Genomic DNA, 16,237 nt, shown 5'->3' with positions numbered 1-16,237 from the left:
GATCTTCGCAAGGCAGTCGACTTTTTGGGCGTTTTAAATTTTTGGTCTAGTTTTTATTTTATCATTAAAACAACAGTTTAGGCGTTTAGGGTTACTGGCTGGGTTACTGCGTCATCCCGCATAATTATAAGCATGTATATTAGCGGGATCAAATTAATAACCTCTCTCAAAATCTTTAAATAAATAATATTCTATGGATTGGCTTGCACAAAACAGCTTTTTAAGTCACACTTCTCTTCCAACAGCGCCCAATACTATGCAGCCTGACAGTGTTTTGAATGGCCGAGGGACAGTTCGGAAAATGGGACACTTTGACAGATTATCAGCTGAGCGATGCTGATCAGCGAAACCTCTTGTGAAATTGCAAATCGTCAAACAGTATAACAAGAGATTGTGCAAGAACAAAACAAAATTACCTGTAAAATTCTCCAAAAAAATCTCCCGCTAATCAGTGAATAATGGCATCCAAAGTGGTGGCCACTGCTACGGTGCGTGCTGTTAAGAGGAAACTTATTCCAACGCGGGCAGCTCTTTCCCTGGTAAGTTGATTGACCCATCGCCGTTAGATGCGCGAGCAAGTGCGCGAGCAACCCGTGCCGCTGAATAGCCCGAGCAATCATGATATTTACAGCGGAAGATTGTCTCACAAGCATCGTACCGCTGCATCGCGCGAGCAAAATGCACCTGCAAAATTGCTACTCAGAAATATGCACTTTAAAAAACTATTACTCAGGTTTCGTCTAATGGTTGACCAGGACCTGTTGTGACATATGTTATGCACTTTTACATATCGGTTGACGCAATGATGACGAAAGCTCATCTGCTTTATAATAATACTATTATTACGCTCCATCAAAATTCCTCGACACATATCACAAGTAGCAAGAAGTAATCCCTTCAGGACGCGCGCCGTTGTAAATAGTACAACACTACAAAAAACCTCGCTCGTCATATACAGCGCAAGCGTGGTGCAGTTTCAGCTGCTTGATGGCGCGCGTCCTGAAAGATTAACTGCCGCATTTGTGAGCGGGCAACCGTACCGTCACAAGGTCTGAGGCGCTCACATGCTAGCACCATGAGGCCATGTTGAGCAGAGACCATAGACGATGTGTTGGGATGTATCGCCAAACTTTCCAGAATGGTCAACATATTTTCGAATATATAGCGCATTTAGTTCACCACTGGACTATCGCACTAGTTTTCACGAGTGCGAAAACGCTAATAAAAGTGCGCGATTGCATCAAATCAACTCGGTGTCTTCAGAGCACTTGTTCTCCATAGATTGAAGAAATAGTGCGCCGAAGACATCAACCTGATTTGATGCAATCGCGCACTTTTATTTACGCTTTCGCACTTATAATGTCGCAGTTCGCAGTCCAGTAGTGAACTAAATGCGGTATATAGCAATTTCTTTGAAGAAACTCTCAAGGAAGCTATTTGAAAAAAAAAATTGTTCGGGTGACAAAAAAGTAATATCGCCAAACTTTCCAGAATGGTCAATTAGACTTATGAGAAGATGACTGCATACTCGGTTTAGCCCGCTAGGCCGAGAACATATCGATAAAATCATATTTTCGAATATATAGCAATTTCTTTGAAGAAACTCTCAAGGAAGCTATTTGAAAAAAAAAAATTGTTCGGGTGACAAAAAAGTAATATCGCCAAACTTTCCAGAATGGTCAATTAGACTTATGAGAAGATGACTGCATACTCGGTTTAGCCCGCTAGGCCGAGAACATATCGAAAAAATCATATTTTCGAATATATAGCAATTTCTTTGAAGAAACTCTCAAGGAAGCTATTTGAAAAAAAAATTGTTCGGGTGACAAAAAAGTAATATCGCCAAACTTTCCAGAATGGTCAATTAGACTTATGAGAAGATGACTGCATACTCGGTTTAGCCCGCTAGGCCGAGAACATATCGAAAAAATCATATTTTCGAATATATAGCAATTTCTTTGAAGAAACTCTCAATGAAGCTATTTGAAAAAAAAAATGTTCGGATGACAAAAAACTAATATCGCCAAACTTTCCAGAATGGTCAATTAGACTTATGAGAAGATGACTGCATACTCGGTTTAGCCCGCTAGGCCGAGAACATATCGAAAAAATCATATTTTCGAATATATAGCAATTTCTTTGAAGAAACTCTCAAGGAAGCTATTTGAAAAAAAAAATTGTTCGGGTGACAAAAAAGTAATATCGCCAAACTTTCCAGAATGGTCAATTAGACTTATGAGAAGACGACTGCATACTCGGTTTAGCCCGCTAGGCCGAGAACATATCGAAAAAATCATATTTTCGCATATATAGCAATTTCTTTGAAGAAACTCTCAAGGAAGCTATTTGAAAAAAAAATTGTTCGGGTGACAAAAAAGTAATATCGCCAAACTTTCCAGAATGGTCAATTAGACTTATGAGAAGATGACTGCATACTCGGTTTAGCCCGCTAGGCCGAGAACATATCGAAAAAATCATATTTTCGAATATATAGCAATTTCTTTGAAGAAACTCTCAAGGAAGCTATTTGAAAAAAAAAATTGTTCGGGTGACAAAAAACTAATATCGCCAAACTTTCCAGAATGGTCAATTAGACTTATGAGAAGATGACTGCATACTCGGTTTAGCCCGCTAGGCCGAGAACATATCGAAAAAGTCATATTTTCGAATATATAGCAATTTCTTTGAAGAAACTCTCAAGGAAGCTACTTGGAAAATTTTTGTTCGGGTGACAAAAAAGTAATATCGCCAAACTTTCCAGAATGGTCAATTAGACTTATAAGAAGATGACTGCATACTCGGTTTAGCCCGCTAGGCCGAGAACATATCGAAAAAATCATATTTTCGCATATATAGCAATTTTTTTGAAGAAACTCTCATGGAAGCTATTTGAAAAAAAAATTGTTCGGGTGACAAAAAAGTAATATCGCCAAACTTTCCAGAATGGTCAATTAGACTTATGAGAAGATGACTGCATACTCGGTTTAGCCCGCTAGGCCGAGAACATATCGAAAAAATCATATTTTCGCATATATAACAATTTCTTTGAAGAAACTCTCAAGGAAGCTACTTGGAAAATTTTTGTTCGGGTGACAAAAAAGTAATATCGCCAAACTTTCCAGAATGGTCAATTAGACTTATGAGAAGATGACTGCATACTCGGTTTAGCCCGCTAGGCTGAGAATATATCGAAAAAATCATATTTTCGAATATATAGCAATTTCTTCGAAGAAACTCTCAAGGAAGCTATTTGAAAAAAAAAATTGTTCGGGTGACTAAAAAGTAATATCGCCAAACTTTCCAGAATGGTCAATTAGACTTATGAGAAGATGACTGCATACTCGGTTTAGCCCGCTAGGCCGAGAACATATCGAAAAAATCATATTTTCGCATATATAGCAATTTCTTTGAAGAAACTCTCAAGGAAGCTACTTGGAAAATTTTTGTTCGGGTGACAAAAAAGTAATATCGCCAAACTTTCCAGAATGGTCAATTAGACTTATGAGAAGATGACTGCATACTCGGTTTAGCCCGCTAGGCCGAGAACATATCGAAAAAATCATGTTTTCGCATATATAGCAATTTTTTTGAAGAAACTCTCATGGAAGCTATTTGAAAAAAAAATTGTTCGGGTGACAAAAAAGGAATATCGCCAAACTTTCCAGAATGGTCAATTAGACTTATGAGAAGATGACTGCATACTCGGTTTAGCCCGTTAGGCCGAGAACATATCGAAAAAATCATATTTTCGCATATATAGCAATTTTTTTGAAGAAACTCTCATGGAAGCTATTTGAAAAAAAAAATTGTTCGGGTGACAAAAAAGTAATATCGCCAAACTTTCCAGAATGGTCAATTAGACTTATGAGAAGATGACTGCATACTCGGTTTAGCCCGTTAGGCCGAGAACATATCGAAAAAATCATATTTTCGCATATATAGCAATTTCTTTGAAGAAACTCTCAAGGAAGCTACTTGGAAAATTTTTGTTCGGGTGACAAAAAAGTAATATCGCCAAACTTTCCAGAATGGTAAATAAGACTTATGAGAAGATGACTGCATACTCGGTTTAGCCCGCTAGGCCGAGAACATATCGAAAAAATCATACTTTCGCATATATAGCAATTTCTTTGAAGAAACTCTCATGGAAGCTATTTGAAAAAAAAAATGTTCGGGTGACAAAAAAGTAATATCGCCAAACTTTCCAGAATGGTCAATTAGACTTATGAGAAGATGACTGCATACACTGAAATAAATTTTGTTGTGAAAACTACCGATTCCATAGTAAAATTACTAACCGTACCTATGATTCTCAACCAACAACAATTTCCAGTTAATTCCACTAAAACACTGTCAACTTAACTAGCAGTGCAGATAACATAACCAAAAATAATTTTAATTTAACAAATGAGCATTGTATTTTTAACCATACTGTGTTGTAAAATGCGTGTCCTGGAAAAATTAACAATGTTTTGTTGTTGAGATAACTATGCATTTAGTTAAATTTACTACACTGCATTGTAATTCCAAGCATATTTCAGTTACCTTAACAGATTGTGTTGTCGGTTGAGAATCATAGGTACGGTTAGTAATTTTACTATGGAATCGGTAGTTTCCACAACAAAATTTATTTCAGTGTACTCGGTTTAGCCCGTTAGGCCGAGAACATATCGAAAAAATCATATTTTCGCATATATAGCAATTTTTTTGAAGAAACTCTCATGGAAGCTATTTGAAAAAAAAAAATTGTTCGGGTGACAAAAAAGTAATATCGCCAAACTTTCCAGAATGGTCAATTAGACTTATGAGAAGATGACTGCATACTCGGTTTAGCCCGTTAGGCCGAGAACATATCGAAAAAATCATATTTTCGCATATATAGCAATTTCTTTGAAGAAACTCTCATGGAAGCTATTTGAAAAAAAAATGTTCGGGTGACAAAAAAGTAATATCGCCAAACTTTCCAGAATGGTCAATTAGACTTATGAGAAGATGACTGCATACTCGGTTTAGCCCGTTAGGCCGAGAACATATCGAAAAAATCATATTTTCGCATATATAGCAATTTTTTTGAAGAAACTCTCATGGAAGCTATTTGAAAAAAAAAATTGTTCGGGTGACAAAAAAGTAATATCGCCAAACTTTCCAGAATGGTCAATTAGACTTATGAGAAGATGACTGCATACTCGGTTTAGCCCGTTAGGCCGAGAACATATCGAAAAAATCATATTTTCGCATATATAGCAATTTCTTTGAAGAAACTCTCAAGGAAGCTACTTGGAAAATTTTTGTTCGGGTGACAAAAAAGTAATACACTGAAGTTTTTTTTTACGACGGTAATGGTCCCGCGTAAAAAAAAACCGCGTAAAAAAAAACCGCGTTATTTCAAGACCCGTCGTAAAAAAAAACCGCGTTATTTCAAGACCCGTCGTAAAAAAAAACCGCGTTATTTCAAAAAACGTCGTAAAAAAAGTCAAGTCACGTTAGATGTGGTGCTGAGTATTTCACGCGTGTTTTTGAAAAAACGCGGATTTTTTTTACGACGGGTCTTGAAATAACGCGGTTTTTTTTTACGACGGGTCTTGAAATAACGCGGTTTTTTTTTAGGACGGACCGCGTAAAAAAAACCGCGTAAAAAAAAACCGCGTAAAAAAAAACCGCGTAAAAAAAAACTTCAGTGTATCGCCAAACTTTCCAGAATGGTCAATTAGACTTATGAGAAGATGACTGCATACTCGGTTTAGCCCGTTAGGCCGAGAACATATCGAAAAAATCATATTTTCGCATATATAGCAATTTTTTTGAAGAAACTCTCATGGAAGCTATTTGAAAAAAAAATGTTCGGGTGACAAAAAAGTAATATCGCCAAACTTTCCAGAATGGTCAATTAGACTTATGAGAAGATGACTGCATACTCGGTTTAGCCCGTTAGGCCGAAAACATATCGAAAAAATCATATTTTCGCATATATAGCAATTTTTTTGAAGAAACTCTCATGGAAGCTATTTGAAAAAAAAAAATGTTCGGGTGACAAAAAAGTAATATCGCCAAACTTTCCAGAATGGTCAATTAGACTTATGAGAAGATGACTGCATACTCGGTTTAGCCCGTTAGGCCGAGAACATATCGAAAAAATCATATTTTCGCATATATAGCAATTTCTTTGAAGAAACTCTCAAGGAAGCTACTTGGAAAATTTTTGTTCGGGTGACAAAAAAGTAATATCGTTAAACTTTCCAGAATGGTCAATTAGACTTATGAGAAGATGACTGCATACTCGGTTTAGCCCGTTAGGCCGAGAACATATCGAAAAAATCATATTTTCGCATATATGGCAATTTCTTTGAGGAAACTCCCAAGCTATTTGGAAAATTTTTGTTCAGGTGACAAAAAAGTAATATCGCCAAACTTTCCAGAATGGTCAATTAGACTTATGAGAAGATGACTGCATACTCGGTTTAGCCCGTTAGGCCGAGAACATATCGAAAAAATCATATTTTCGCATATATGGCAATTTCTTTGAGGAAACTCCCAAGCTATTTGGAAAATTTTTGTTCAGGTGACAAAAAAGTAATATCGCCAAACTTTCCAGAATGGTCAATTAGACTTATGAGAAGATGACTGCATACTCGGTTTAGCCCGTTAGGCCGAGAACATATCGAAAAAATCATATTTTCGCATATATAGCAATTTTTTTGAAGAAACTCTCATGGAAGCTATTTGAAAAAAAAATTGTTCGGGTGACAAAAAAGTAATATCGCCAAACTTTCCAGAATGGTCAATTAGACTTATGAGAAGATGACTGCATACTCGGTTTAGCCCGCTAGGCCGAGAACATATCGAAAAAATCATATTTTCGAATATATAGCAATTTCTTTGAAGAAACTCTCATGGAAGCTATTTGAAAAAAAAATTGTTCGGGTGACAAAAAAGTAATATCGCCAAACTTTCCAGAATGGTCAATTAGACTTATGAGAAGATGACTGCATACTCGGTTTAGCCCGCTAGGCCGAGAACATATCGAAAAAATCATACTTTCGCATATATAGCAATTTCTTTGAAGAAACTCTCATGGAAGCTATTTGAAAAAAAAATTGTTCGGGTGACAAAAAAGTAATATCGCCAAACTTTCCAGAATGGTCAATTAGACTTATGAGAAGATGACTGCATACTCGGTTTAGCCCGTTAGGCCGAGAACATATCGAAAAAATCATATTTTCGCATATATAGCAATTTCTTTGAAGAAACTCTCAAGGAAGCTACTTGGAAAATTTTTGTTCGGGTGACAAAAAAGTAATATCGCCAAACTTTCCAGAATGGTCAATTAGACTTATGAGAAGATGACTGCATACTCGGTTTAGCCCGCTAGGCCGAGAACATATCGAAAAAATCATACTTTCGCATATATAGCAATTTCTTTGAAGAAACTCTCATGGAAGCTATTTGAAAAAAAAATTGTTCGGGTGACAAAAAAGTAATATCGCCAAACTTTCCAGAATGGTCAATTAGACTTATGAGAAGATGACTGCATACTCGGTTTAGCCCGCTAGGCCGAGAACATATCGAAAAAATCATACTTTCGCATATATAGCAATTTCTTTGAAGAAACTCTCATGGAAGCTATTTGAAAAAAAAAATTGTTCGGGTGACAAAAAAGTAATATCGCCAAACTTTCCAGAATGGTCAATTAGACTTATGAGAAGATGACTGCATACTCGGTTTAGCCCGCTAGGCCGAGAACATATCGAAAAAATCATATTTTCGCATATACAGCAATTTTTTTGAAGAAACTCTCATGGAAGCTATTTGAAAAAAAAAATTGTTCGGGTGACAAAAAAGTAATATCGCCAAACTTTCCAGAATGGTCAATTAGACTTATGAGAAGATGACTGCATACTCGCTTTAGCCCGCTAGGCCGAGAACATATCGAAAAAATCATACTTTCGCATATATAGCAATTTTTTTGAAGAAACTCTCATGGAAGCTATTTGAAAAAAAAAAATTGTTCGGGTGACAAAAAAGTAATATCGCCAAACTTTCCAGAATGGTCAATTAGGCTTATGAGAAGATGACTGCATACTCGGTTTAGCCCGCTAGGCCGAGAACATATCGAAAAAATCATATTTTCGCATATACAGCAATTTTTTTGAAGAAACTCTCATGGAAGCTATTTGAAAAAAAAAATTGTTCGGGTGACAAAAAAGTAATATCGCCAAACTTTCCAGAATGGTCAATTAGACTTATGAGAAGATGACTGCATACTCGCTTTAGCCCGCTAGGCCGAGAACATATCGAAAAAATCATACTTTCGCATATATAGCAATTTTTTTGAAGAAACTCTCATGGAAGCTATTTGAAAAAAAAAATTGTTCGGGTGACAAAAAAGTAATATCGCCAAACTTTCCAGAATGGTCAATTAGACTTATGAGAAGATGACTGCATACTCGGTTTAGCCCGCTAGGCCGAGAACATATCGAAAAAATCATACTTTCGCATATATAGCAATTTCTTTGAAGAAACTCTCAAGGAAGCTATTTGAAAAAAAAAAATGTTCGGGTGACAAAAAAGTAATATCGCCAAACTTTCCAGAATGGTCAATTAGACTTATGAGAAGATGACTGCATACTCGGTTTAGCCCGCTAGGCCGAGAACATATCGAAAAAATCATATTTTCGAATATATAGCAATTTCTTTGAAGAAACTATCATGGAAGCTATTTGAAAAAAAAATTGTTCGGGTGACAAAAAAGTAATATCGCCAAACTTTCCAGAATGGTCAATTAGACTTATGAGAAGATGACTGCATACTCGGTTTAGCCCGCTAGGCCGAGAACATATCGAAAAAATCATACTTTCGCATATATAGCAATTTCTTTGAAGAAACTCTCAAGGAAGCTATTTGAAAAAAAAATGTTCGGGTGACAAAAAAGTAATATCGCCAAACTTTCCAGAATGGTCAATTAGACTTATGAGAAGATGACTGCATACTCGGTTTAGCCCGTTAGGCCGAGAACATATCGAAAAAATCATATTTTCGCATATATAGCAATTTTTTTGAAGAAACTCTCATGGAAGCTATTTGAAAAAAAAATTGTTCGGGTGACAAAAAAGTAATATCGCCAAACTTTCCAGAATGGTCAATTAGACTTATGAGAAGATGACTGCATACTCGGTTTAGCCCGCTAGGCCGAGAACATATCGAAAAAATCATATTTTCGCATATATAGCAATTTTTTTGAAGAAACTCTCATGGAAGCTATTTGAAAAAAAAAAATGTTCGGGTGACAAAAAAGTAATATCGCCAAACTTTCCAGAATGGTCAATTAGACTTATGAGAAGATGACTGCATACTCGGTTTAGCCCGCTAGGCCGAGAACATATCGAAAAAATCATGTTTTCGCATATATAGCAATTTTTTTGAAGAAACTCTCATGGAAGCTATTTGAAAAAAAAAAATTGTTCGGGTGACAAAAAAGTAATATCGCCAAACTTTCCAGAATGGTCAATTAGACTTATGAGAAGATGACTGCATACTCGGTTTAGCCCGCTAGGCCGAGAACATATCGAAAAAATCATATTTTCGCATATATAGCAATTTCTTTGAAGAAACTCTCAAGGAAGCTACTTGGAAAATTTTTGTTCGGGTGACAAAAAAGTAATATCGCCAAACTTTCCAGAATGGTCAATTAGACTTATGAGAAGATGACTGCATACTCGGTTTAGCCCGCTAGGCCGAGAACATATCGAAAAAAATCATACTTTCGCATATATAGCAATTTCTTTGAAGAAACTCTCAAGGAAGCTACTTGGAAAATTTTTGTTCGGGTGACAAAAAAGTAATATCGTTAAACTTTCCAGAATGGTCAATTAGACTTATGAGAAGATGACTGCATACTCGGTTTAGCCCGCTAGGCCGAGAACATATCGAAAAAATCATATTTTCGCATATTTGGCAATTTCTTTGAGGAAACTCCCAAGGAAGCTATTTGGAAAATTTTTGTTCGGGTGACAAAAAAGTAATATCGCCAAACTTTCCAGAATGGTCAATTAGACTTATGAGAAGATGACTGCATACTCGGTTTAGCCCGCTAGGCCGAGAACATATCGAAAAAATCATACTTTCGCATATATAGCAATTTCTTTGAAGAAACTCTCAAGGAAGCTATTTGAAAAAAAAATGTTCGGGTGACAAAAAAGTAATATCGCCAAACTTTCCAGAATGGTCAATTAGACTTATGAGAAGATGACTGCATACTCGGTTTAGCCCGCTAGGCAGAGAACATATCGAAAAAATGTGAAAATATGATTTTTTCGATATGTTCTCGGCCTAGCGGGCTAAACCGAGTATGCAGTCATCTTCTCATAAGTCTAATTGACCATTCTGGAAAGTTTGGCGATATTACTTTTTTGTCACCCGAACAAAAATTTTCCAAATAGCTTCCTTGAGAGTTTCTTCAAAGAAATTGCTATATATGCGAAAATATGATTTTTTCGATATGTTCTCGGCCTAGCGGGCTAAACCGAGTATGCAGTCATCTTCTCATAAGTCTAATTGACCATTTTGGAAAGTTTGGCGATATTACTTTTTTGTCACCCGAACATTTTTTTTTTCAAATAGCTTCCATGAGAGTTTCTTCAAAAAAATTGCTATATATGCGAAAACATGATTTTTTCGATATGTTCTCGGCCTAGCGGGCTAAACCGAGTATGCAGTCATCTTCTCATAAGTCTAATTGACCATTCTGGAAAGTTTGGCGATATTACTTTTTTGTCACCCGAACAAAAATTTTCCAAGTAGCTTCCTTGAGAGTTTCTTCAAAGAAATTGCTATATATGCGAAAATATGATTTTTTCGATATGTTCTCGGCCTAGCGGGCTAAACCGAGTATGCAGTCATCTTCTCATAAGTCTAATTGACCATTCTGGAAAGTTTGGCGATATTACTTTTTTGTCACCCGAACAATTTTTTTTTTCAAATAGCTTCCATGAGAGTTTCTTCAAAAAAATTGCTATATATGCGAAAACATGATTTTTTCGATATGTTCTCGGCCTAGCGGGCTAAACCGAGTATGCAGTCATCTTCTCATAAGTCTAATTGACCATTCTGGAAAGTTTGGCGATATTACTTTTTTGTCACCCGAACAAAAATTTTCCAAGTAGCTTCCTTGAGAGTTTCTTCAAAGAAATTGCTATATATGCGAAAATATGATTTTTTCGATATGTTCTCGGCCTAGCGGGCTAAACCGAGTATGCAGTCATCTTCTCATAAGTCTAATTGACCATTCTGGAAAGTTTGGCGATATTACTTTTTTGTCACCTAGCGGGCTAAACCGAGTATGCAGTCATCTTCTCATAAGTCTAATTGACCATTCTGGAAAGTTTGGCGATATTAGTTTTTTGTCATCCGAACATTTTTTTTTTCAAATAGCTTCCATGAGAGTTTCTTCAAAGAAATTGCTATATATTCGAAAATATGATTTTTTCGATATGTTCTCGGCCTAGCGGGCTAAACCGAGTATGCAGTCATCTTCTCATAAGTCTAATTGACCATTCTGGAAAGTTTGGCGATATTACTTTTTTGTCATCCGAACATTTTTTTTTTTCAAATAGCTTCCATGAGAGTTTCTTCAAAGAAATTGCTATATATTCGAAAATATGATTTTTTCGATATGTTCTCGGCCTAGCGGGCTAAACCGAGTATGCAGTCATCTTCTCATAAGTCTAATTGACCATTCTGGAAAGTTTGGCGATATTACTTTTTTGTCATCCGAACATTTTTTTTTTTTCAAATAGCTTCCATGAGAGTTTCTTCAAAGAAATTGCTATATATTCGAAAATATGATTTTTTCGATATGTTCTCGGCCTAGCGGGCTAAACCGAGTATGCAGTCATCTTCTCATAAGTCTAATTGACCATTCTGGAAAGTTTGGCGATATTACTTTTTTGTCACCCGAACAAAAATTTTCCAAGTAGCTTCCTTGAGAGTTTCTTCAAAGAAATTGCTATATATGCAAAAATATGATTTTTTCGATATGTTCTCGGCCTAGCGGGCTAAACCGAGTATGCAGTCATCTTCTCATAAGTCTAATTGACCATTCTGGAAAGTTTGGCGATATTACTTTTTTGTCACTCGAACAATTTTTTTTTTCAAATAGCTTCCTTGAGAGTTTCTTCAAAGAAATTGCTATATATTCGAAAATATGTTGACCATTCTGGAAAGTTTGGCGATACATCCCAACACATCGTCTATGGTCTCTGCTCAACATGGCCTCATGGTGCTAGCATGTGAGCGCCTCAGACCTTGTGACGGTACGGTTGCCCGCTCACAAATGCGGCAGTTAATCTTTCAGGACGCGCGCCATCAAGCAGCTGAAACTGCACCACGCTTGCGCTGTATATGACGAGCGAGGTTTTTTGTAGTGTTGTACTATTTACAACGGCGCGCGTCCTGAAGGGATTACTTCTTGCTACTTGTGATATGTGTCGAGGAATTTTGATGGAGCGTAATAATAGTATTATTATAAAGCAGATGAGCTTTCGTCATCATTGCGTCAACCGATATGTAAAAGTGCATAACATATGTCACAACAGGTCCTGGTCAACCATTAGACGAAACCTGAGTAATAGTTTTTTAAAGTGCATATTTCTGAGTAGCAATTTTGCAGGTGCATTTTGCTCGCGCGATGCAGCGGTACGATGCTTGTGAGACAATCTTCCGCTGTAAATATCATGATTGCTCGGGCTATTCAGCGGCACGGGTTGCTCGCGCACTTGCTCGCGCATCTAATTTGGGTGATTGACCCAAATGTGTTCATCCGAGAACGTCTCCGAGAATGCTTACAGAATTTTATTTTTCAGACACCAGCAGCCGTAGCAAGAGTAAAACAGCTCCTAGAAGGGAAATCCGAATATGTACGTATCTCAACGTTGTGATTATTCGCAATCTCATAAATACTAAGTCTTTCTCCGCAGATTGGTCTCAAAGTTGGAGTACGGCAAAGGGGCTGTAACGGGTTGAGTTATACGCTTGATTACGCTACTTCAAAAGGTAAGTTTTGTTTCAAAAGTATACATAGGGTTTTAAGTGAAGTATTATATAACGCAGTCATTTATGTAAAAGATTGCATGCGCTGCTAGAAAGCGACGAGCATTGTTTTTGTTTACGTTCTCGATGGAACCACAGATGCTAGAGGAACAGATGAAAACTCGGTTGTTAAATCATTATCATCAGTACAGTAGAAATTCGATAAGTGCAATGAGCCATTCTACGAGACGTTTAGGATCAGCTGATCGCTCATTTCATGAATGAAAATTTGACAAGAGGTCGCGTCCGTACTCGTGGATCACTCCATTTGATCAACATGGTGATTCATAAATAGTGTACAAAATTAAGGTGATTCATCGGTGTGGGGTCACTGTACCGTCTACCCCCGTTGGTTTGACCTCATTTAATCTGAACACTTCAGGCAAAACATTTCTAAAGGTCCAATCTGCAGAAAAGAGGCTCTCTTTGGTTTCCCTCTCTTTCGTTAATATCTCAGCTGTTTATTTGAATTATGATTGTCTCCTTGCATAAAATGATGGTCGAAACAATCGTCTTTTGATTTGTATTACAAAAGTAGTTGAAAAGTGTATCATTACATTGGAATAATAGGACGTAATCAGTAAAATACTAGATTGAAAGTAGTGAGCTGGATTTTTATATGGTGAGATGATCAATTCTCTATTTCTGCAATGAAATGGTGCAAACAGCGTGGGTTATATGATTTATTGGTTAATTTTATGCTGTTTGAGCAAAAGTTTGGGTAACTGTGTTGTTGTATTATTTTTTTGCAACTTCAACAACACAGTTATCCAAACTTTTGCTCAAACAGCATCAAATTAGTCAATAAATCAAATAACCCACGCTGTTTGCACCATTTCATTGCAGAAATGGAGAATTGATCATCTCACCATACAAAAATCCAGCTCACTACTTTCAATCTAGTACTTCACTGATTGCCTCCTATTGAAAGAGAAAGTGAACAAAGAGAGCCTCTCAAATGCAGACAGGACCTATTGAAATGTTTTGCCTGACTTTTTAATTTGACCCCCCTCTAATCTGCACATCGTTCAAACTAAAAATGGTTTAAACGTCATTCTGCTCATGAAACGGGGTGAAACGGAACGCAGAATCAAAACAAAACAGCAAAAACGGTTACCATCAGTGTGTTTTACGATGTCTACAGGGTTACTAGAAGTTCAAATTAAAAAACGAACCCCGTTGATTTGCATGAGGTGTCGTTCAAACCAACGGGGGTAGACGGTAGTGCAATGAATGCATGGTTCGTTTAGCTGCTAACTGCCATGCAAACTGACGTGTGAGTATTTATTTTTTCTCTACGAAGAAAACGAATAAAAAATGCAATAGGGAATCGCGCCACTTGGGCGGTGGCTTCTATATTCGTCTGTTTTCCACTATAACTCAGTCAAATTTGAACCAATGGACACAACTTTTGGAATGTGGTGAGATAGGTATAGTATCTACCCGTGTACAACATTTCAAATCAATTGGTTCAAAATTGACTGAGTTATAGTGGAAAACAGACGAATATAGAAGCCACCGCCCAAGTGGCGCGATACCCTATGTAATTATGTAATTATGAATTGTTTAAAGGCCGTTTCATAAGCTGGGCCTTATGGAAATCTTAAGTTTATTTGGCTGAGTGTATATACGATCGATGTCTATAAGATCATTTTCGTCAAGAAAGCTTCAGCAGCATGTGTGACAGTGGAATGATAGAGCCATTCCTCTGCCAGACCTCCTGATCGCTCCTTCGAGTAGAATGTTGAACATAAAATTTGGAACAGCATCACTCTGCTTAAATCCATCGAAGGTCACAAACGAGGTAAACTCTTCGTCTGCGCTCACAAACACTTGTTTTTGATCCATCCAGCGTTGCGCATATCAGCCTAATAAATGTTACCGTAAAACCATGTTTTGATAAAATTTTCCAAAGCTCATTTCTTTCAATTGAATAGTACGCTGCTTTGAAATCAACGAACAGTTGATGCTAGTTATTTTTTTTTTCTTGCAGATAAACTAGACGAAGAGGTGGTACAAGATGGTGTCAAAGTATTGATAGACAAAAAAGCACAACTTTCGCTTTTAGGTAAATATCATAACATGTAATAATCACTAAGACGGTCGATTCCAATATCATTTTTCTTCCGACTGTTTTAGGCACTGAGATGGACTATGTAGAAACCAAATTGTCCGCGGAGTTTGTTTTTAACAACCCCAACATCAAAGGCACTTGCGGCTGTGGAGAATCGTTCAGCATCTAGGGCGGTGGTCGAAAAAATTGTAGAGTGATAACCAATAAATTATGAGCATGTCAGACATACTTAGCCTAATTTGTTTAAGTAGACTTTTTGAAGCAATTATCGGTTTTATTCTTTTATCATAATTTATGTACAGTTTGACGGTTTGTAATTGACACTGCAAACGCCTTGCTCGATAGGACCGACTTTTGACCGAAAATCTCGCAAATATAGCAAAATGCAAAGGCGTTGAGGCTATTGTTTGTTATATGCATGGCTTAATGGCTTTAGCTTACTTTTGAATATATGTTCATATCAACACGAAAGTTGTTGTTTTTCGGATAACCAACCAAAATGGTATATTAGACATACCAAGGTACATACGTAATGCCTGAAGATCATAGACACAAAATATGTTGAAAAATAGACTAATTCGAACTAAAAATTGCAAAAAAAATCCACGTAGTTTTTGTGTGGTTTGAACCCACGTCTCCCCAATTTCGCTAGACAGGGTGCGTTCGCCAACTTCGCCATTTTTTGTCTATGAACTTTAGGCATTACAGATAAAACTTACATATAAAACTAGAGAGCCATTTGGCTGTGCACATGAAAAAGAGAAAAAATAATATAGATGAAAGTATGTTGATTTAAATGCGTATTTATTCATTTTCAAGATTCTAATCATCAACTTGTCTGTGATAATATCATATCCTTAACAGAGACATAGGCATAGGGTAGATAATCATAACTTGAACCAAATTGGGTTTTTAAATTAAGAATAATATATTGATTTTTTGATTTTATTCGAAAGAGCACCTTTTTATAAGCCAGTATGATTTTTTTCAGATTTTTAAAACTTTATTTTGATACCTAAATTCAATTACAAAAAGATTTTTTGAAATCACCTTTTGACAGCTGGGCAACTGCTTGACAGC

General features: G+C 36.7%; 1 protein-coding gene across 1 annotated transcript; it reads left to right on the top strand.

Annotated features, from left to right (window-relative positions):
• The first annotated feature begins 321 nt into the window (after positions 1-321).
• Positions 322-15,954, top strand: LOC115261433 (iron-sulfur cluster assembly 1 homolog, mitochondrial). Its single transcript, XM_062858301.1, has 5 exons — positions 322-539; positions 12,858-12,911; positions 12,972-13,047; positions 15,077-15,151; positions 15,223-15,954. Exons 1-5 carry the CDS (start codon positions 459-461, stop codon positions 15,324-15,326), a joined length of 390 nt encoding a protein of 129 aa, XP_062714285.1. The 5' UTR covers positions 322-458; the 3' UTR covers positions 15,327-15,954.
• Positions 15,955-16,237: the final 283 nt, after the last annotated feature.

The sequence above is a fragment of the Aedes albopictus genome, chromosome 3, assembly GCF_035046485.1.
Source record: "Aedes albopictus strain Foshan chromosome 3, AalbF5, whole genome shotgun sequence".
Taxonomy (NCBI): domain Eukaryota; kingdom Metazoa; phylum Arthropoda; class Insecta; order Diptera; family Culicidae; genus Aedes; species Aedes albopictus.
Note: the sequence above shows the minus strand (reverse complement) of the source record. Positions and strands in the feature narration are given on the sequence as shown.

Excerpts from the sequence above, each read along its gene's own strand:
- LOC115261433 (XM_062858301.1), top strand. The coding sequence starts at position 459 with ATGGCATCCAAAGTGGTGGCCACTGCTACGGTGCGTGCTGTTAAGAGG. Across the intron at positions 540-12,857 it reads CGCGGGCAGCTCTTTCCCTG|ACACCAGCAGCCGTAGCAAG; the intron begins GTAAGTTGATTG and ends TTTATTTTTCAG. Across the intron at positions 15,152-15,222 it reads AGCACAACTTTCGCTTTTAG|GCACTGAGATGGACTATGTA; the intron begins GTAAATATCATA and ends CGACTGTTTTAG.